At 50.7% G+C, this 19,591-nt stretch overlaps 5 protein-coding genes across 5 annotated transcripts in view; 3 read left to right on the forward strand and 2 right to left on the reverse strand.

Moving 5' to 3' along the window:
* The window catches only part of LOC101786789 (nicotinate-nucleotide pyrophosphorylase [carboxylating], chloroplastic), a 3,139-nt gene extending 374 nt beyond the window's left edge, over positions 1-2,765 (forward strand). The window contains 9 exon segments of the mRNA XM_014804646.2: positions 73-272; positions 376-439; positions 527-609; positions 987-1,070; positions 1,165-1,317; positions 1,504-1,680; positions 1,825-1,892; positions 2,060-2,199; positions 2,278-2,765. Coding sequence (XP_014660132.1) covers positions 73-272; positions 376-439; positions 527-609; positions 987-1,070; positions 1,165-1,317; positions 1,504-1,680; positions 1,825-1,892; positions 2,060-2,156 — 926 coding nt within the window. The 3' untranslated portion in view covers positions 2,157-2,199; positions 2,278-2,765.
* Positions 2,766-4,778: 2,013 nt separating this feature from the next.
* On the reverse strand, positions 4,779-6,261 carry LOC101752644. The gene has a single exon (XM_004957530.2). The coding sequence runs from the start codon at positions 6,017-6,019 to the stop codon at positions 5,180-5,182; it is 840 nt and encodes a 279-aa protein (XP_004957587.1). The 5' UTR covers positions 6,020-6,261; the 3' UTR covers positions 4,779-5,179.
* Positions 6,262-9,790: 3,529 nt separating this feature from the next.
* On the forward strand, positions 9,791-12,003 carry LOC101753054. The gene is made up of 3 exons (XM_004957531.3): positions 9,791-10,015; positions 11,353-11,460; positions 11,552-12,003. The coding sequence occupies exons 1-3, from the start codon at positions 9,953-9,955 to the stop codon at positions 11,771-11,773; spliced, it is 393 nt and encodes a 130-aa protein (XP_004957588.1). The 5' UTR covers positions 9,791-9,952; the 3' UTR covers positions 11,774-12,003.
* Positions 12,004-12,402: 399 nt separating this feature from the next.
* On the forward strand, positions 12,403-15,494 carry LOC101753872 (protein PLASTID MOVEMENT IMPAIRED 1). The gene has a single exon (XM_012843982.3). The coding sequence runs from the start codon at positions 12,596-12,598 to the stop codon at positions 15,326-15,328; it is 2,733 nt and encodes a 910-aa protein (XP_012699436.1). The 5' UTR covers positions 12,403-12,595; the 3' UTR covers positions 15,329-15,494.
* Positions 15,495-15,617: 123 nt separating this feature from the next.
* Positions 15,618-19,046, reverse strand: LOC101753458 (mitochondrial phosphate carrier protein 1, mitochondrial). Its single transcript, XM_004957532.2, has 6 exons — positions 18,760-19,046; positions 17,912-18,261; positions 17,748-17,791; positions 17,013-17,227; positions 16,782-16,906; positions 15,618-16,049 (listed from the first exon to the last, which is right to left on the reverse strand). The coding sequence occupies exons 1-6, from the start codon at positions 18,928-18,930 to the stop codon at positions 16,001-16,003; spliced, it is 954 nt and encodes a 317-aa protein (XP_004957589.1). The 5' UTR covers positions 18,931-19,046; the 3' UTR covers positions 15,618-16,000.
* Between the last annotated feature and the right edge of the window lie 545 nt (positions 19,047-19,591).

The following is a 19,591-nucleotide window of genomic DNA, read 5'->3' on the forward strand; positions in this document are numbered from 1 at the left end:
TGTAGGTATTGGGTATAATAACTAGAGAAGTTAAATACCAATTGCTGTTTCTTCAGCTTTTTTGTGTGAAACTATTTGCATTTTTCATTGGATGCGACTTAGTATAAGATCGTGGTAACTATTTGCCAACACCTTCAGGGGATGTGTCTTGTTTGGCCACAATACCTTCTGACGTGGAAGCTGAAGCCACATTTATTGCGAAAGCAGATGGTGTTATTGCTGGAATAAGCCTAGCAGACATGATATTTAACCAGGTTGATCCATCATTGAAGGTATATACTTTGCATCTTTTCTCCCATTTTGAGGTTTTGGCAAGGTATGATTCTGTTGGAATTACAGGCAGTATTAACCGTCCTAACTTGGCTAATTCTACAGGTTGAATGGTTTGAAAGTGATGGAAATTATGTCCATAAAGGATTGCAATTTGGCAAAGTATATGGTAAAATGCGTGTACAATGTAGTCTGTTGTACTTAGCAATTCTTTAAGTCTGTAACATATTTTTCCCAATGCTATCTTTGTATCAAGGGTGCGCTCGGAGCATCATTGTTGCTGAAAGGGTTGTGCTCAATTTCATGCAGAGAATGAGTGGTATCGCGACCCTAACAAAGGTTACTTTTGCCCTTACTTACATAATTAAGATCCCACCCCTTTCCTGGATGAATGAAATGTTGGTCCTTGTATTCCCTAGGGGACAATGCTAAAGTTTTGAAAAATCACTCTTTGTGCCCCTTAAACCTTTGCCTGATACATCCAACACATGCACAATATTCAATTTTCAGCCATCTGGATACTTCCCTCCATACAGGCTGCATGTTTCCATTGTCACGAAGTCTACACCTAACATTGTTTTTTTCTTTTCTGATTGCCACAAATTGCTGCAAAATGCTAGTTCTTCAGGTTTTATGTTGTGCAATCCTTCTGTTTTTCTGGATCATATCATTGTTGTTTGATATTTCAGTAAACCTTCTGTCCTTATTCTTTCTAGGCTATGTCTGATGCTGCCCGTCCAGCATCCATATTGGAAACAAGGAAAACTGCCCCAGGTTTACGTCTGGTTGACAAGTGGGCTGTAAGCATAGTCTTTTTCAGTGTTGTTGTTGCTGTTCACTTTTCGCTTCTTAATCATCATGTTGCACACTTGCTTGCCCTTCGTGCTCATGTAGGTACTGATTGGTGGTGGAAAGAACCACAGGCTTGGTTTATTTGATATGGTTATGATAAAGGATAATCATATTTCTGTTGCTGGAGGGATTGCAAATGCAATGAGGTCTGTTGACCAATTCTTGGAGAAGGAAAAACTTACAATTCCTGTCGAGGTACTTGTTAGTGATTGAAAAGGACATACCTGCGTGTATATGTATTCATATTTTTGTGGTTCACTTTCTTTAGTCTGATTTGGTTTCTCTGCCCGTTTACTTGTTTTCTTCAACTATGCCCATATGTTCTCATAGAAAAAGAAAGAAAATCACAAATCTTGGCATCTGCTGTTTTTAATAATTCAGGTTGAGACAAGGACAATTGAAGAAGTGAAAGATGTTTTGAAGTACGCTGCTGAGAACAAAACTTCATTAACCCGTATAATGTTGGACAATATGGTTGTTCCTCTTACAAATGGGGATGTAGATGTATCCATGCTTAAAGATGCAGTTCAGTTGATAAATGGTAGATTTGAGACTGAGGTATGATTAAACTTTGCAAGGCATACATTTCTCATATGATGTTGTGCCAGTCGCAATGCATTTATTTTTTTGGAAAGCAACTGGTTCTCTCTGTTATTGGCAGATTGGGGGTGCTGAAGGGTAATAACATTATTTTTACTGCAGGCATCTGGAAATGTGACGATTGATACAGTAAAGAAAATCGGTGAAACAGGAGTAACCTATATTTCAAGGTATTATTTTTTGCGATCCAACTGAACTGATTTAAACCTGTATTTAATGGGGCATAGTTTGTCTCCTGTTTAGGTATCTGATGTATTTCAGAAATTAATGTACAACCCCCTGCAGCCGTGCTCGAATCATTAACGATTAGTTCAACGGCTTCTTTGATTTGTTTCAGTGGAGCATTAACGCATTCTGTGAAGGCACTTGACATCTCTCTCAAGATAGACACCGAGCTCGCCCTTCAAGTTGGAAGACGTACAAATCGTGCTTGACTCCACTGCATTATATTGTATACTCACCTTGCCACATCTACAAGTAAGGCCCGCCCTTCTTATATAACTTACTTTTTATTCCCCTACTTCTCTAAACCAGACCTTTTGCTTCTGTCGCCAGGATGGTAGATTAACCCAGCGTGGCATATCAACTTAAATAACCTATCAAATCGAGAGCTCTGACTGCAACTGTATGTATGGGATCCATTCTTCAGTTTCACCCCGAAATACACAAACACCACAATATGGAGCAGAATAATTAGCAGGGCAGGTTGCTTCAATGCTTCTCGCATATGTTCTGGCACCAGATTTGGAAGCTGGAAAAGGAGCGGCTGCTGCGTTCCGCGGCAGGTAGCCCCGGCCAGTAGATCTCCCCCTGCGCCCTGCGCCCAGCCAGTGAGCCAGAAAGGTTACTGTAAACGGGATGCCGCACTGAACCTGCACTATCAATACCACAGAACAAAATAACGAAAGATCCAACTGTGCCCTCGGTGACACGACAAAAGGCGAGGGGGCATCGTTTAGATGATCGAAAGTAAGAGGATGTTGCAAGGTCAACTCTGTACTTCACATCTTTTATTGCGTCGTTGCATCACCGCTTCCATTCCACCCTCGTACTGGCAATTTGCATTCCTGTTCCCGTGTACTCTGTACACGACCAATTCCCGTACTCGCGCTCTGAAAGAAAGAAAATATAGGTCACAGGGTCAATCTTTCCGCTGTGGTACTTCGAAATTTTCTTGCTAGGTGGTACGTACCGGCGTCGATCTGACGCAGTCCGAAATCTTGATGCATGCTACCACCAGGCTACAGCACGGGATGCTCTGCACTGCACACGACCGTAGGCCATGAGCCTTGATGGCTCATCCCTATCCGTCTATCCGAGAAGAAAAAATACGAGGTGGTGGCGTGGTGGCGGTGGCTGCAGCCCGCTGTTTTGGCAATCTGCTACGTCACGCGCCACCCTTGGGAATGGACAACCGAGTCGATCAAATTCAATGGAAGAGGGTGGGAGCGTGGGGCTACCGGTTCGAGTCACAAGCTACCCCTCTCCGTTTAGTGCGGTCGCGCTCCATGCCGCTCGCTCCATGTCCTGAGTCCTCCTGACTCCTGTCCCGCCCGCTGTTCGGTGCGCCGAGCGAGCCGTTAGAGTTGGGATCGCATTCGCATCGACGGCCGCGCGGCCCCGCGCACGGGCACCGCCGCAGGGTGTTCGATCCGTTGCGTTCGCGTCAGTCTGTCGGAGCTGTCGTCTAGTCGTCGTTGTGCACGCTGTGACCTGGGCTGCTGCTAAGTCGTTATAGGAGACAAGGTGTGCCGTTCCGAGCTCTGACCAGGACCAGATATGGGCAGAACGCGAGCGAGACTGGGAATGGTGTTTACTAAAGATAAAGAAAGCCGGTGAGGCCGTGAAGAGGCGAGAATCTGGGCGCCAAAGGGGTGTTTACTTAACAGCGAGCTGAGGGGAGAGGAGGAATAGAAAAGAAAAGGGGAGAGGGAATATTCAAAGGCCCTTTTCCTTCGAAACGAAAATTCCGAGACGTGAAGAAAGGAAAACTGGAAGGCCCCGGTCCCGCTGCCTCCCAAGGCGAGCCAGAGCTTTCAGCATCTTCCTCGAGCCAACGCTTTCCCGACGCCATATTCTCCCCCTCCTCTCGCTTTGACACGGCCACACACCATTTCTAGCCCTCCTCGGACAGCGGAGTTGTTCGCTAGCCCTCGGAGTCGCAACCCACCCCGGCCACGTCCGTCCAGCCTAATCGCAAACTGCCATCCTGCACGGCGCATCCAACCGGGCGGCATTAAAAGGCATCCATATCCGCCATTCACCATCCAGCCGCAACACTTTGGCCCTTGTTTACTTCCCTCCAAACTCCCAACTTTGACACTATGCAAAAAGAAGATTCCCCATCACATCAAACTTGCGGTACATGCATGGAGTACTAAATGTAGACGAAATCAAAAACTAGTTGCACAATTTTGTTGTACTTTGCGAGACGAATCTTTTGAGCCTAATTAGTCAATATTTGGATAATAATTCACAAATACAAACGAAACGCTACAGTGTCGCATTTATGGCAAAATACCAATTTGGCACCTCCCAACTTGGGAAGTAAACAAGGTTGGAAGGCTTCGGCACACCGAACAAGACGCGAACGCGACGCACGCACACCCTAAAAATGACATGAGATTTCGTGATTGGGTTCCAGTCCAACGGCTCATCAACAGATGCAGAGATGCTCCAGTTCGGCACCACGCCACCGTCTTCCCTTCCCCTACCAATCGCCCAACAAGCAGAATCCATGAGCCACGGCACAGAATATCACACGCTCAAGAAACGAAAGAACATGTCGGAATCACAGTTTTTTCACAACAAAAACACAGATTGCTGGCACTAGCACTAGGAAGGTGGGCCTTGTTTAGTTAGGGAATTTGGGAGGTGCCAAATTCTGTTACAGCACTGTAGCACACTGTAGCGTTTCGTTTGTATTTGTGAATTATTGTCCAAATATTGACTAATTAGGCTCAAAAGATTCGTCTCGCAAAGTACAACAAAACTGTGCAATTAGTTTTTAATTTCATCTACATTTAGTACTCCATGCATGTACCGCAAGTTTGATGTGATGGGGAATCTTCTTTTTGCATAGTGTCAAAGTTGGGAGTTGGGAGTAACTAAACATGGCCCAAGGTAAGAGTTCGGGGCTAGCAGTTGGGAGATCTACACGAACAGGAAGGAGGCCACCAGGATCTTGTGTTCCTGCCCGCACATTCCATCGTCATCCACGGGGGGCTGGCTGACCTGCTGATTGATTCTACAAAGAACACGGGATGAAATCAAAGCTAGACGACATCAAACTAACAACGATGCAACGAAGAGTAATTCTAAGCTACGCTGCTGCTGGCTGCTTTTTTCCTACTCTTCACCGCGACATCTGCACAGGGAAATGGAAACCGTATGTACAGTTTCGGTACGGCCGAGGGGGCCGCGGTCTGGTCTGGTCAGGTAGCGGTAGGTATACGCTTCAGTCCTCCATGGCGTCCGCCGTGCCCGCCTCGTCGCCGGCGGCGGCGGCGGGGGACGCGACGGCGGCCACGCTCTCGGAGGGCACGGGCTCGTCGGCGGCGCCCGCGGCGGCGTCCACGACGCAGCCGTCGCGGTGGCGGTCGCGGCAGAGCTCCTCGACGGCCAGGAGCCGGCGGCGGAGGTCGGCCATGTCGCGCTCCATCAGGAAGAGGCGCTCGCGGAGGGTCAGGTTCTCCTCCTCCAGCCTCGCCGCGTGCGCCTCCTCGTCCTCGTCGTCGTCCTCGCAGTCGAGGCCCGCGGGGGCCGGGAGCTGGACCATCTCGAAGCGGCTGAGGTCGTGGTCCAGGCGGCGCTCCACCTCGACGTGCTCCTCCACGTCGCTCTCGCCGGAGCCCGAGTCCTCCTCGCCGGCGGCGCCCCCGGCGTCGGCGCGGAGGCGGATGAGGCCCTTCATGGACCCGTACCCGTCCACGCCCCACGCCTCCTTGGCCATCTCCACCAGCACCTCCCGCGCCGGCGACAGCACCGGCGTCGGCAGCACCGCCAGCGTCACCGGGCACGGCGACACCAGCGACGCCACGCCGCCCGCCCGCTTCGCCCGGATCAGGAACGACGTCGTGTTGCGCGGGGCAGCCGCGCCGCCCCACCGGGCGCCGCCGCCCGACGGCGCCGGCGGGGCCTTGCGCTTCCATGGCGTCCGCGCCGCCCGCTTCCACGCCGGCCGCGCCGGCTTGAACCCCATAACCGGAGGCTCCATCGCCGGCGGGTGACCCGCCGCCGCCCCCCACATCTGGTGGTACGGCAGCGGCGCCGGAGGTCGCATCATCTGCTCATTCATGGTCCGGCTCGGAAGAGCTAATCCTCCAGATCCGAAACCCTAACTACTAAATCACAGCTCCCAAACACCCCAAAAATCACACGATTAGTTCAGGGCCCTAATCGCGGGATCGGAACGTTTTCGTTTTAATCTCTTCGATCCCGTTCACCTTGTGTTTATAGAGATTATTTAACGAATTCGTTTGATCCGATTTGGGGGAAGGAGGAAGAAGTGGTGGAGAGAGAAAGGGGAGAGGGACGGCGTAGTCTAGGAAGGTGTGGGGGAGGGGGGGTACGCGGGTATATAAAGAGAGGTGGGCCGGTACGGACGGCTGGATCGGGGGTAGCGGGGCACGGACGGCCGAGATCGATCCAGGTGGTGCTTGCGGTTGCGTGTCGTGGATGGACAGCTCGGGCTGTGCCGCCATCGGACGCCTTCGGGTTGGGTGCGGTACGAAGCAAGCCGCGCGAGGGGCAAAAGGTGCACGGTTTCCTTTTTCTGGGGGCCTTATTTTGCTCGATTTCGTTTGGAACTTTGTATTGGCAACAAGAGGAGGGGGTCTGATAACGTGCGCTCAAAGTGACGAGAATGTTTTGTTTAACTAGTGTAATATTGCAATACGTCAGACTTTATACTGTACCTAGAGTTTACATGTTCTAATTTTGTCTTGCGCATTGCAAGAGAGACTAAGAGGAGATGGAGTAATAAAGCTGAGAAGTTATCTCTAAAAAGAATAGATGGAATAACGTTATGTTTTGATTTTCAGCTTGCACGTGAGATTAACTATGAAGAGACGGTGTATTGTCGTAACGTAGCTGGTCCGGCACTGTCGGTTGTCGGTGTTTCAGACCGCCGACTAGTGATTGTACGCCACGCTCTCCTCACTTACGATGACTAGCACACAAGAGATAAGGAGTTATACTGGTTTGGGAAGATCCCTACGTCCAGTTTCAGTAGGAGTCAGTGCACTGGGTTTACAACGGGGTGCTTGTAAGCAAGCGTTCGTGTGATGTGGGAGTATGCGTTGAATGCGTGATAGAGAGAAAGGAGGCCTGGTTCCCCTTATATAGGCCAGGAACTGGGCAACAATGTTGAGAAATGGAGAGGGTCCCCGACTTCGAGGTCGAGGGTCGTGGCTCGGTCGGAGTAGCCTTGCGTCAAGAGGCCTTCTTGTCCCGTCCTCTTGGCTGGTCGTGGGCTTCGCACGCCCTGTACGGCGGCTCCTGTGCGGCGTGGGTCGCTTACGCACGGCCTGACCTGCTTTTGCGGCATGCCCTGTCCCGTCCGCCAACCCCGTGGCAGTGAACGTGACGAAAGCAACCACTGACGTTCGCACCGAAGATGAGTGGGTGAACCTCGGTCAGCGGCCTGAGCGGGGCGTGCCGCTTCCCTCAGCTTTCCCCGACCTGCCCACGGCTAATCCACGCCGTTACAACCGACGCTAGATCCCACCTTACCTGCGGGCCCGTACCAGGTTTGGCGTAGTGGCATGACCTTGAGCCTGACGGGTCGTCTTGGTGGTGAGGATAATGATGACGTCGGGGCGCGTGGGCGCGTACGGCCACGTGTGACCTTGTCCTACAAGTCGTTCTGGGCGGTCCAAGGGGTGTAGCCTTACCCTTGGACCCCCTAGTTAAAGGTCGGCTCCCTCCGCCTGGTTATGTCCCCCCGCGGGACGGTTAGAGAGGCCACGCCCCGCATTTAATGCCCCCGGTACGGCGCTGGTCTTCCCAAGTTAAGGAGGAGGTGGGGTGTTGTGGGCCCCTTGCGGGCCCCGCCCCCCGATCTGGCTGAACTGGTGGTTGTGACCCTCAGCCCCGACTAGGGGAGGTCGGGAGGTGGGCCGCGGTGTCTCCTAAGCTGCTCCTAGCATATTTCTATCTGTTGAGCCTTTAGCCTTTTGGTGCCGGGTTGTCTTAACATCTTTTATAAGGGTACCTGTGGCACACGTATCCGTCACGTACATTTTCACCTCTTCATGAGTAGGCGTCACCCTGCAGGTGTAAGAAGATATATTTTCGTAAAAAGTTACCAGTAACGGGTGCCTAAAAAGAGGTAAGAGTTATTGACTAGAAACACGCAATGTTACCTAACTTAACTCCGGAAGATCATGAGACTTTCTTTGACACGAGAGCATAATTACTCACATGGACAATACCGACTTTTGCATGCTGTACAATTATTAAACCGAGCTGTACGAAGTAAAGCTGGCAAGTGATGAAAAAACAACTTTATCTAAAAATATAGCAGCCACAACTCAAAAAAACTGTTTAGTCTATTTTTGCAGCAAAAGACATGCGGAATCAATCCTCAAAGAAGATGTGCGTATTTGCAATAAACTCCTTGTTGACACGTTTGCCTTTATTAAGAGAGTGTAAAATGTGTCTATATTTACAAATAAATGTGTCCTGGCCTTCTACAACACTTCATCCTCGAAGCATATTCTTGAGCTATTTTTCTTTCTTGGGTCTGTTCGCTTTAACTTATAAGCCGGCTGAAAAGCTGAAACGGCTGATTTGTTGTGAGAGAAAAATACTATTTGGTGGCTGATAAGCCGGCTGAATAAGCTGAAGCGAACATGCCGCTTATTTTGAAGTGAATATTTTTCATTTTTTAAAGGGAACGATTTTGCATAAGCTTCTGCTTAACATATTTGTTTCCTCTTTAAGGAAATGTAAAAGCTATCTATTTTACTACGGTCATGCATTCTAGAACACATTGAACTTGAAGAGCGACTTTGCATAAGTTCCTTCTTAACATGTTTCGTTTCTTAAGAGAATGTAAAATATTTTCTATTTATTAAGATAACGTCATGGCATTCAGAACACATTGAGTTGGAAGCATGTTTTTAGGGCCTTTTTTTTTTTCTCCTTTAGGAAGAACGATGCTAAGGTTTTGATTAAAGATAAAACAAAACAACCCGACATCCAAAAAAAATCAGCAAATTAGCGTCATGATGATCACGTCAATCGGCGAGTCAAAGAAAAGAAAACGGACCCTCGCTAGACGCCCTCTCCTGGTCTCGTCACATTCGTTTTCTGACTCGCGCCAAACGATTTGCTGCATGCCTACCCTTTCTTCCAGGCTGCTTGCGCGTCGGCGGCTCGGCGCAGACACGGCGGCGCGACCGTGTCCCACCGCGACCGGGGAAGCCAAGAAGCGAACCCAGCAGGCAGCACCCGTCACGCGTCAGCTAAAAAAAGGCCCAACGACCCGGACAGGCGGCCACCTCGCCCAGCCGCCCCCTGTGCTGTGCTCGCTCACCTCGACGCCACCGACGGGACCGACCGACCCCGTGCGCGCGCAGTGTCACGCAACGCGCGCGGCCCCGTGGCTCGCCACCGACCTGGCGCGCGAGCGCCCGAGCGGCGCGACTCGGCTCCATCCTTGGGCGCCAACGGTTGCTTCCGCCGCATCATGGCTGGTGCTGTTGCAACGGTAATTTCCGCGGACACCGCCGCGCCCAACAAGGAAACGGGCAAACGGCAGTGTCCGTGACGTGACGACTGACAAGGCTCCCCTGACTTGCTTCCTTTTCACTGACGTGTGGGTCCGAGTGACTCATCATATACAGAGGGCCGTACGTAGGTGGTAGGTCAGGATCCATGTCCCGTCGGGTGGGTCGATTTGGACGGTTGATGCGGCGCTGTACGGGCTATTTGCACGACCAGCCCAACCCACCAGACAAGCTGGGCCTTGCACTGTCCGTCTTGGGCTCTTACCCACCCGATTGCAAGTCTGGGAAGCCCAGCGAGAACTCGGGCCAGCCAGATCCGCTACGCACACGGTTCTTCTTCTTCTTCGTCTCTCTCGACGAATCACGGGACGCCAGCAGCCGATCGAGCCCCGGCCAACCACGGCAGCGCCAGCGAGCCGAGGTGAGAAGTGCAGGAGCAGGGCGCGAATTCTACCCAGAAAGCCGAAGGCTACGAGCAGAAAAACAAGCGGGTCTCGATGGCAGAGGGGTCGAAGCCGGACGTCCCGCTGTTCCAGCTCCTCACCGACCTTCTCCAGCAGGTACGCCGCTACGCCTCCGCGGTCCCCGATCTGTCGATCGACCCAGTTCCTCCATGGCCGCCGATTTGGGGAAATTTGTTGTGCGGCAGCGCTAATTTCGCCGATCTGGAGCATTACCGCGCTTCGTCGTTCGACAGTTTTGTTCTCCTGGATCTCGATTAGAGCAAGATACTACTAGAATCATTTATTTTTTGTCCATCAAAATTAGCCTCGGAGCGTTGGAGTCGCAGTGTCTCATATCGCCGTTTCGGCCCATAGCAGACCTAAGTTGTTCTGGCGGTAGGTAGCGCCTCTAATGTGTAGCTGGAGGAGCGTCCTAACATGAACCTGTTTATGGCATCGGGCATCCTCATCTGGTTGATGCTGGATTGCCCTGATTCAATGGTATTTTCCTTGCTCGGCATCATCATACTAAAACACCTTAATTTGGGCTACCAGTTTACTGCTTACGCCAAAGATTGGTGATCCAAGCTGAGTTTTGCACTGAGTGATTTGCACCCACCTGAACATGCCGCGCGGTGGTGAAGCAACCTAGCTCTCTTTGTAATTCCTAAACAAACATCTTTTCCTTTCAGTCTTTCAGATCTGTGCATTTTGTTTGTGTTGTGACGAGACGAAATTGGGATAATCGTAGTTTTGTTTGTGTTGTGACAAGACAAAATAGGGATTATCAGAATCATCCTTTGCTGGTTTCGCCAAAGGCCAGGTAGAGCCAGCTGAGTTGATTTTGTCAGTTTATGTCTAGAGCCAGTCTGGCTGAAAACAACTAGGGGCATCTGCATTTTAGTTTTGCCAGATTACTCAGCATAGCTCTAGTCCTTTTCTGAAAAAAAAAAACGGGTACATAGTTGGGGCCAGCAGAAACACTTCACCACTTACTGCTCACATTTTAGAGAACTATTTGTGTTGAGTAAAAATTGCACCCATGCTGGTACCATGCACATAGTAGGGAATTGGGTCCATAGGCTAGTTAAAGACACTTAACAATTTGTGAGAAATGCCAGACTTGGTCCATTGCATATTAGCATGATCTTCTTTTTTTCTGAGCTGATGTTTTTTTTTTTTTTTTTTTTTTTGTGAATTGTGTTTCCATTCCTTTGCATAGTGCATAAAGAGTATACTTTGGTATAGCAGTGCTTTGTATAGCATGTTGTTTTGTTACTACTTACATGCAGGGAAATTTTCTGTGCATTATCTTTCAAATTGGATCCTGGTTCTGTGCAGTTATTGGAACTTCTATTTTCTGTTTCATATTTCTGACTTATGGTGACAGAAAGACAGAAACACTTGTATTTGTTGGTTTTATTGACAATAGGTATTTGATTAAAAAAATGTAGGTGGAGTCAATGAGCAACCAGGAAGAAGTAGAGTTGCGTGCTAAGATCGAAGCATTAGGATTAGAAGTCACCAAGGTACCAGAGCAGGCACCTAAGCATCTTGACGAGGTAAACGCAAATGCTCTAATCATGTTTAATTGCTCTCTTCACCATGAACCTTTATAAATTGTCTCATCCGCTTCTGTTCAACCTTCTTTAGCTCGAAATAGCTGCAGAGCTGGACAAACTATCATCACGGCTTGATAACGTGGACAAGATGATATCATCTGCCATGGCCTCAGATCCAGAGGTGAAATCTCTTCTTAGCAGCACTGCTGATATCTGGATGCCAGTCATTACTGCATCTGCCGATGAGAGACGGGGGTTTGCAGGGACAAGCAGTGAAGGCAGCCAGGACGAGGAGGAGAGTTCCAAGCAATAGCTGGCATATATGGGCTGTAATTATTTCATTTTGTGGGATCGTATCAACCTGGTATATGTTCATTCAAACCAGTGTTTTCATCAGGGTCATGTATCAAAAGTTTTTTTTGACGAAATAAACAATAAACCCACATATGTCATGTACAATAATTCAATAATGAGTGTAATGATCTAAATTGTGAACCCTTCAGTTGGCCTCAATGTAACACTGATCAGTTTTTTCAGTTGTCACTTCCTCAGTTCTTCTGTTGTCACCTCTTCAGTTCTTCCATTTCAAAGCTGCCCATGGTATTGAGCTTTGCCCCTACACTTCCCTGGACAAAAAAGGGCAAAGAGCAGTATGGTCCATGATGCCGACTGGAGCATGCACATTATCAGTGGACGATTGTCATGTCCTGCCCACGAGTCTCATAATTAGATTAGCAACCACGTCTGTTAATCCAGCTTGCCACGTGGACTGGCACATATCATCCACACATTATCCTGTAAAACCTCTCTGTGCTCGATGTGCTCTCCTTTGTCATTCACATGGAATCGAACCATGCATCCAGAAATACATCGGGACCAATTTGGCGCCAAACCAACTGCCACATGAACACCACAAGTTTGCCCATCTCTTCTCCTCCATCCACGCTTTCCAAATCCCTCCAAAACTGTCACCAACCATGGCGCCGTCAACGTCCTCCCTCTCGTCCCGCCATACACTTCACCGTCTCCTCCTCCCCCTCACTTATCCACTCGGGAGACTTCACTTGCTTCTTAGCTTGACGAGCTTAGCTTGCTTGCTAGCCGCCGGTGAGGTCGAGCGCTGCTTCGACACGCCATGGCGGAGGACGGCAAGTCCAACGATCAGATCCTCAGTGAGCTCGACGCGCTCAGCCACACGCTCTACCAGGCGCACACCAAGCGCCGCACCGCCTCCCTCGTGCTCCCCCGCTCGGCCGGCGACAGCAATGCCGACGGCGTTGACGCCGTCCGCGCCGCGGCGCGCCCGCCCTCCCGCCGCCTGTCCATGTCCCCGTTCCGGTCGAGGCCTAACCTGGACAAGAACGCGAACGACGACGATGACGGCGACGACGCGGGAGCGGGCGTGGCGCTGCCGTCCAAGAGCCAGAGCTTCGCCGCGGTGGCCACGGCGGCGCCGGCCGTGGCCGGGGAGAAGAAGGGGATCTGGGGCTGGAAGCCGATCCGCGCGCTGTCGCGCATCGGCATGCAACGGATGGGCTGCCTCTTCTCCGTCGAGGTGGTGGCGGCGCAGGGCCTCCCACCGTCCATGAACGGGCTGCGCCTCGCCGTGGCCGTGCGAAAAAAGGAGTCGCGCGACGGCGCCGTGCAGACCATGCCGTCGCGCGTGCAGCAGGGCGGCGCCGACTTCGAGGAGACGCTCTTCGTCCGGTGCTACCTCTACTGCAGCGGCGGCGGCGCCACGGGGAAGCCGCTCAAGTTCGAGCCCCGGCCGTTCCTCGTGTCGGCCGTCGCCGTGGAGGCGCCGGAGCTCGACCTCGGCCGGAACGCCGTGGACCTGAGCCTCCTCGTGAAGGAGTCCTCGGAGAAGAGCCAGCAAGGGGAGCGCGTCCGGCAGTGGGACATGGCGTTCCCGCTCGCCGGGAAGGCCAAGGGCGGCGAGCTCGTCGTCAAGCTGTCGTTCCAGATCATGGACGACGGAGGCGTCGGGCTGTACAACCAGCCAGCCGTCGCAGGCAGGAGTAGCTCCTCTTCGTCGTCCTCCTTGTTAGCTCGGAAGCATAGCAAGTCGTCGTTCAGCGTCACGAGCCCCAAGGTGGCGCGCCCGGAGGCGGCGCTGATACCGTCCAAGGGCGCGCCGTCGCCGGACTTGCTGGGCATTGACGACTTCAAGCTCGATGAGCCTAGCCCAGCAGTGGAGGAGGTCAATGAGGAGCAGCAGAAAGAGCCGGAGCGCGAGCCCGAGGATGCGAAAGCCGAGGACTCGGAGTTCCCGGAGTTCGACATCGTGGACAAGGGCGTCGATGAGCCTAGCCCAGCAGTGGAGGAGGTGCAGCAGAAAGAGCCGGAGCGCAAGCCCGAGGATGCGAAAGCCGATGACTCGGAGTTCCCGGAGTTCGACATCGTCGACAAGGGCGTCGAAGGGCAAGAAGAGAAGGATAATCCTCCGAAGGAAGAGGCCGAGGACAAGAAAGAAGCCAATGAGGAGGAGGATGCTTCGGCGGCGGCCGACGGCGACGAGGTGGTCAAGGAGGTGGTGCACGATAGCGCGCGCACGTGGCGCCTCAACGAGCTCGAGGCGATCACCAACCAGATCAAGGCCCTCGAGAACATGATGCACAGCGACGTGGCGGACGCGGGCGACACGTCGCCAGAGCGGCAGGAGGACGAGGTGGCTGGGCTCGACGCCGAGGAGGAGGAAGTGACCAGAGAGTTCTTGATGCTGATGGAACAGGGAGAGGACGAGGACGGGGCGGCGGCCAAGTCGTCGTCGGCTCCGCAAGTGTCGTCGCTCAAGTCCGGCAAGAAGCCTGCCTCCGGCGCCGACGCCACGTGCTACGTCTCCGACCTCGGCAAGGGGCTCGGCCCCATCGTGCAGACCCGGGATGGCGGCTACCTGGCCGCCATGAACCCGTTCGACATCCCCGTGGAGCGGAAGGAGCTCCCCAAGCTCGCCATGCAGCTGTCCAAGCCGTTCATCCTCCGCGGCCAGAAGCTTCCCGGCGGCGGCGCCGAGGTGTTCCAGCGCCTGTGCGCCGGCGGCGGGTCCGAGGCGTTGTGCGCGAAGCTAGGCGCGCTCATTGCCATGGACGACGTCGTCGGCAAGACGGCCGAGCAGATCGCGTTCGAGGGCATGGCATCGGCGATCATCAGCGCGCGGAGCAAGGAGCTCGTCGCGATCACCAGCGCCGCCCACTCCGTCTCGCTGCTCCGGACGATGTCGGTGGCAATGAGCCACGGGCGCCAGGACAGGATCGCTACGGGCATCTGGAACGCCCAGGAAGCGCCGGTGGCCGTCGACGAGATCCTGGCGTTCGCGCTGCAGAAGATAGAGACGATGGCCATCGAGGCGCTCAAGGTCCAGGCCGGCATGGTCGAAGAGCAGGCCCCGTTCGAGGTGTCGCCGGAGAAGACGCAGGCCAAGCACCTCCTGGACACCGCCGTGCCGCCGGAGGAGTGGGTGAGCGCCTGCGACGGCGCCGACGCGGTCTCCTTGCTCGTGGTGGTCCAGCTGAGGGATCCCATGCGTCGGTACGAGGCCGTCGGGGCACCGTCTGTCGTGATCATCCAGGCCGCACGGGCCGCCGGCGCCGGGGACGACGAGCGGAGGTTCAAGGTGGCAAACCTTCACCTCGGCGGCCTGCGGCTGAAGTCGCCCGACCGGCAGAACATGTGGGACGGCGAGAAGCAGCGGCTCACGGCGATGCACTGGCTCGTCGCCTACGGGCTCGGCAAGGCCGGGAAGAAGAGCCGGGCCGCGGCCGCCGGGAAGGCCGGGAATGATGTGCTGTGGAGCATGTCGTCGAGGGTGATGGCTGATATGTGGTTCAAGCCGCTGCGCAACCCGGACGTGAAGATCCCCCAGAAGTAGCCGCAGAAATCTTGGTCCTACAGCTTATATGATTGTAAATTATCCTGCATTGTGTGGTGAGGTCAAAATAAAGGACTGTTCTTTTTCCTTTTTTGTTTGAGAGAATTGTAAGAATACTGAATACCATACTGTGAACAAGGAATATTACTGTGACAGCAAGTGAACAGAGGTTCGGCCCAAACATGCAAAGATATACTGAAAGCTATGCAATGAAACAGCTGTCATTGCTGAATCTGAAGATAGGCAGGGATGAATGCCTTCAAGAAGTATCAACCCTGTGACACAAAAATTAAGAGCAGTAGCATAACGCAGAATTTCACTTCAAACCTCATCCTTCAAAAGGATTATTTACAGTGCGAGGTTGCGTTTAATCATGAGAAGTGTATTCTTTTCTCATACATCAATCTTACAGAAATACAGAGCATCCTGAATGCACCAGTAAAGCACCACCTGACCACAATGCTATACCTGTAGGGGTGCTGAAGCTCAAGGTTATTTAAGATGGAGGCAGCCATCTTTCATACGCAGCTGCAGACATCTTACACACAATGTATTGTATTTCGGTCAGTTGCTTGTTCCCTGAAAGTACCAATCTTACTCTCTTCCAAGTAGTAAGTCAGAAACGTACGTCTGATACCAAAAAAATGCATCAAGAGACATATCCGAGTCAGATTATATGTTAACTTCTTCCAGTTCACGGGGAAGCCCTCCACTCGTTGGCCTGAAATGAGCAGATTTACAGTCATAACAAAGGTACCACAGAAATGTATCAGGAATCCAAACAAATGCAGCATGCTAGTTATGACATAAATGGATATTGACATTTCCAGATGGATATCTATGTTTTTGACATTTCCAGAGAACCTGTTTTCTTTGGTGTGACTGAATAAAAAGATTACCACAAACTTCTAGAAAGGAACCTTCACAACAATGCTAGCATCAGTGGACACTCGAAGTGCCAATAAAGAGTATTGCTTTTGCTAAACCAATCATAGGAGGTAACAGGAATTCTTTGTTCTCACTATGAATGCATAGCTAAACACACTGGTGAAAGATGGTACTCGTGTAGAGAAACCAAACATCAGCCAACATTTGGTAATTATATGATGTTCACGTTCTCTATTTTAACACATTTCATCTTTTTAACAATTTATTAATAAAATTATACGATGTTCATGTTCTTTATTTCAACACGTTTTTGATTTAGTCCTTAATAGATACCTGCACAGGCACAGGCATACAAGTATACAACCTTTCTTCTTTCTGACAGTATAACTAGGCCATTGTATAATTATACAGTGTGACATCAAGCTTGATATATTCCATGAAATAGTTCAGCATTGTAAAATTAAAATCCAGTTTGTGTGTATCGCTGTCAACATTTCAAACCATGCTTATTTAGTTTATATAAAAGAGGAATACACTTGAGCTAACAGGGAAACTGCAGACTTACAATCCAGTCAGTATCTTGATTGTATCATAGAAGAACCACTGCATGGTTATGACAGGTCCAACAAGGGTGATCCGAATGGGCAGGCTTCTTGTGAACAAATTACGAAATCCAATACTTTTCACAGCCTGAAAGTATAGGATGAGATCATAGATTAATGGCTAATGATTAATGTAATGGTGGAATTTGATGACAATGACTTCCTAGGCTCAAAAGTTACAATTATGTCCTTACATGTATGATATTTTCAGCCTTTTTGTTGTACAGGGATGAGACGATATTATCTGCGGGATTCGAAACAACAGTACCAACAGCACCAGAGATGTAACCAGCCAGACAAGTAGCACCAAGCTGCTGCATTGTTGAACAGTCCTCCTTTTTCTTTTGAATAACTTTCTGATATAGGAAGTCCACGGTATGCTCAAATGTTGAAAACATGAGCATAGAAACTACAAGAAGAAGAAAGCATGGTAAATAGAAGATAAAAGACATCTGAAAGATAAGAAGGTTAACATCTTTAAACCAGAAGATGCATTTATGAACTGACACATTAGAGGAACAGGGAGAAGATTCAAACATTGCATAGAGAGGACTTTTTAAGATGTTGGAAGCAGAGACTGGTCGGTGGTCGCTGATGCTGAATTTATAAGTTTCTAGTTCACTTAGCAGAAATATCATGATCTCCAAAAGACAGAAGTTTGACAGTACAGATGTCGTTGCTTCTCAAACTTGATAACCAGGGTAAGAAATGTAATTCAGCCTGACGAATCAGTGAAGACTAGCATGTTTCTACTCATTCTTACACAACATATGTGAAACAACTTTTGGAAAGAAATGAATGCTACGATCCAATACTAATTAGATTTGATGCAACAAGAAGTCACATAACTATCACCTACATTACTTTATCTGATTAAGCAGCATTTTGTGAAACAGAACATGTACAAAATACGGGGGAAGTTCAATTACAAGGAAGGTTCCGTCCCCAAAGAGGTAGAAGCCCCCTGTAGAAGCTGCAATAGCACAAGAAATATGTTTTCTCAGGACGGTAAATGAAAGTTTGCATCTTCAAGCATACACAGAATGCATCAAATAGGGATAATATTCTATATATCTTATTCATGATAGCTTACCCAGACAGGCCTTCAGTTGCATACACCCTTGGAAAGCCATCAACCAAGCCTTTTGCAAACATGGGCTGTGTCTGAACGCGGACTTTCACCGATTCAAACGGGCACAGGCCAACATCAGCTATGATTTGAGCAGAGGCACTGCTAAGGAAGTATATGGTGCTCTTGTTACTATCTGGTAGTACGTCAGAGTACCTCTTCTTGAAATACTCATAGAGACCGAACTTGCAGCCACCCTGAACACCATAGCCAAAAAATTTCCCTCCCCAGCCCCTCCAAAGTGATGAAGGTCCCTCTTCTTTCACAAGAACGTTCAGTCCTGCAAATATACTGTTATACTTCATGGGATTCACCTGACAGATAAAGGAAGGAAAACTAATTATAAACTGAAGGCACCATTTCTGAATCAATGATTAGGTGTCACAGTAGAGAATCGAAAGGCATGTACTCCGTAAGTGGTATAGAGTATAAACAACAATTAATCAGTTCAAAACTCTGAAATTATTCAAATAAATGCCTTCATTTCCATCTTCTGTTCATCGCTAAAGCTAAGCATCTTACTTCATCTTTCACCAAGCTCTTATACTGAAATGATTCTCCAGTTCTCCACAGAAGCATTTCAGCAGTAAGTTCTAGTGCACTCCTAACATACCACGCTCACCGTTAAGCTTAAAGGCTAGAAAATCCCAAATCCTCGTAGCATTGGGAAATACTATACCGCAGCACAAACCCAAGAACTAACAGCCACCACACCGAAGGCCGCAGCGAGCCAAACAAGGTGCCGCACGCCAGCACTGCAGCGCCGCAAGACTGCAACTTGAGCACCCGACCAACCAAGCAAATCCACTCACCTGCATGTTGACCTTGAGCACGTCGAGCGGGGTGATGGCGAGGTGCGTGGCGCCCGCTGCCAGCATCCCGCCGCCGGCGCAGAGCGCGTAGTACTCCGGAGAGAACACCCTCATCCCCGCGGCCGCTCCGCCGCCCCTCCCCGCCCCCGCGGCGGCCTCTGCGTCGCCCATTCGCGCCGGGCCCAGGAGTGCGGGCGGATTGGAATCGATCAGCGTGCTCGCCTCCGCCGCTCCGGCGTTCTTGGAGTCTGGACTGGAAATGGACCACGTAGCGGGGCCGCGTGCCTTCCGCTTGCCTTTTCGTTGGCGTTGAACGGCTGACTTGTCCGAGCGAAGGAGCGGGGCCTCAAACCCTAGCTTGGTGGCCCGCATGTCAGTGAGCGCGAGAGGACACGTAAGATGGAAGCTCTCTGGGCTGGGCCTGTTCAGCAGGAACCGACCGACCGATTGATGTAGATGTGTGGGGGTGGGCTTTATAGATGCCACAAACAGGCCCACAGCTTTTTTCTGAGGCAAAAAGAGAAGATGCCCGGCCCGCAGGCTACAAGGTTTCACCACTTGAAAATGACAATGTGAGCGTGCGTTTCGCAAAAACTAGATTTCTAACGTTGCAACAACGAACAATAAACTGGTTTTTAAAAATCGCCATAAACACAAATCTAAGCTCACGCTTGTTCTATGATTTTTCCTCAATTCCTGTGTATCAAACTCCAATGTTCCAACAGAGAAAAGAGAAATCTAGGCATGCGAGCATCTACCAGCTACCACGACCAGGCTCCTGCTCGTGCGAAGAACCCAGCATTTTTTTGAAACGAACCGCGAAGAACCCAAC

Source organism: Setaria italica, chromosome II (genome assembly GCF_000263155.2).
Source record: "Setaria italica strain Yugu1 chromosome II, Setaria_italica_v2.0, whole genome shotgun sequence".
Classification (NCBI taxonomy): domain Eukaryota; kingdom Viridiplantae; phylum Streptophyta; class Magnoliopsida; order Poales; family Poaceae; genus Setaria; species Setaria italica.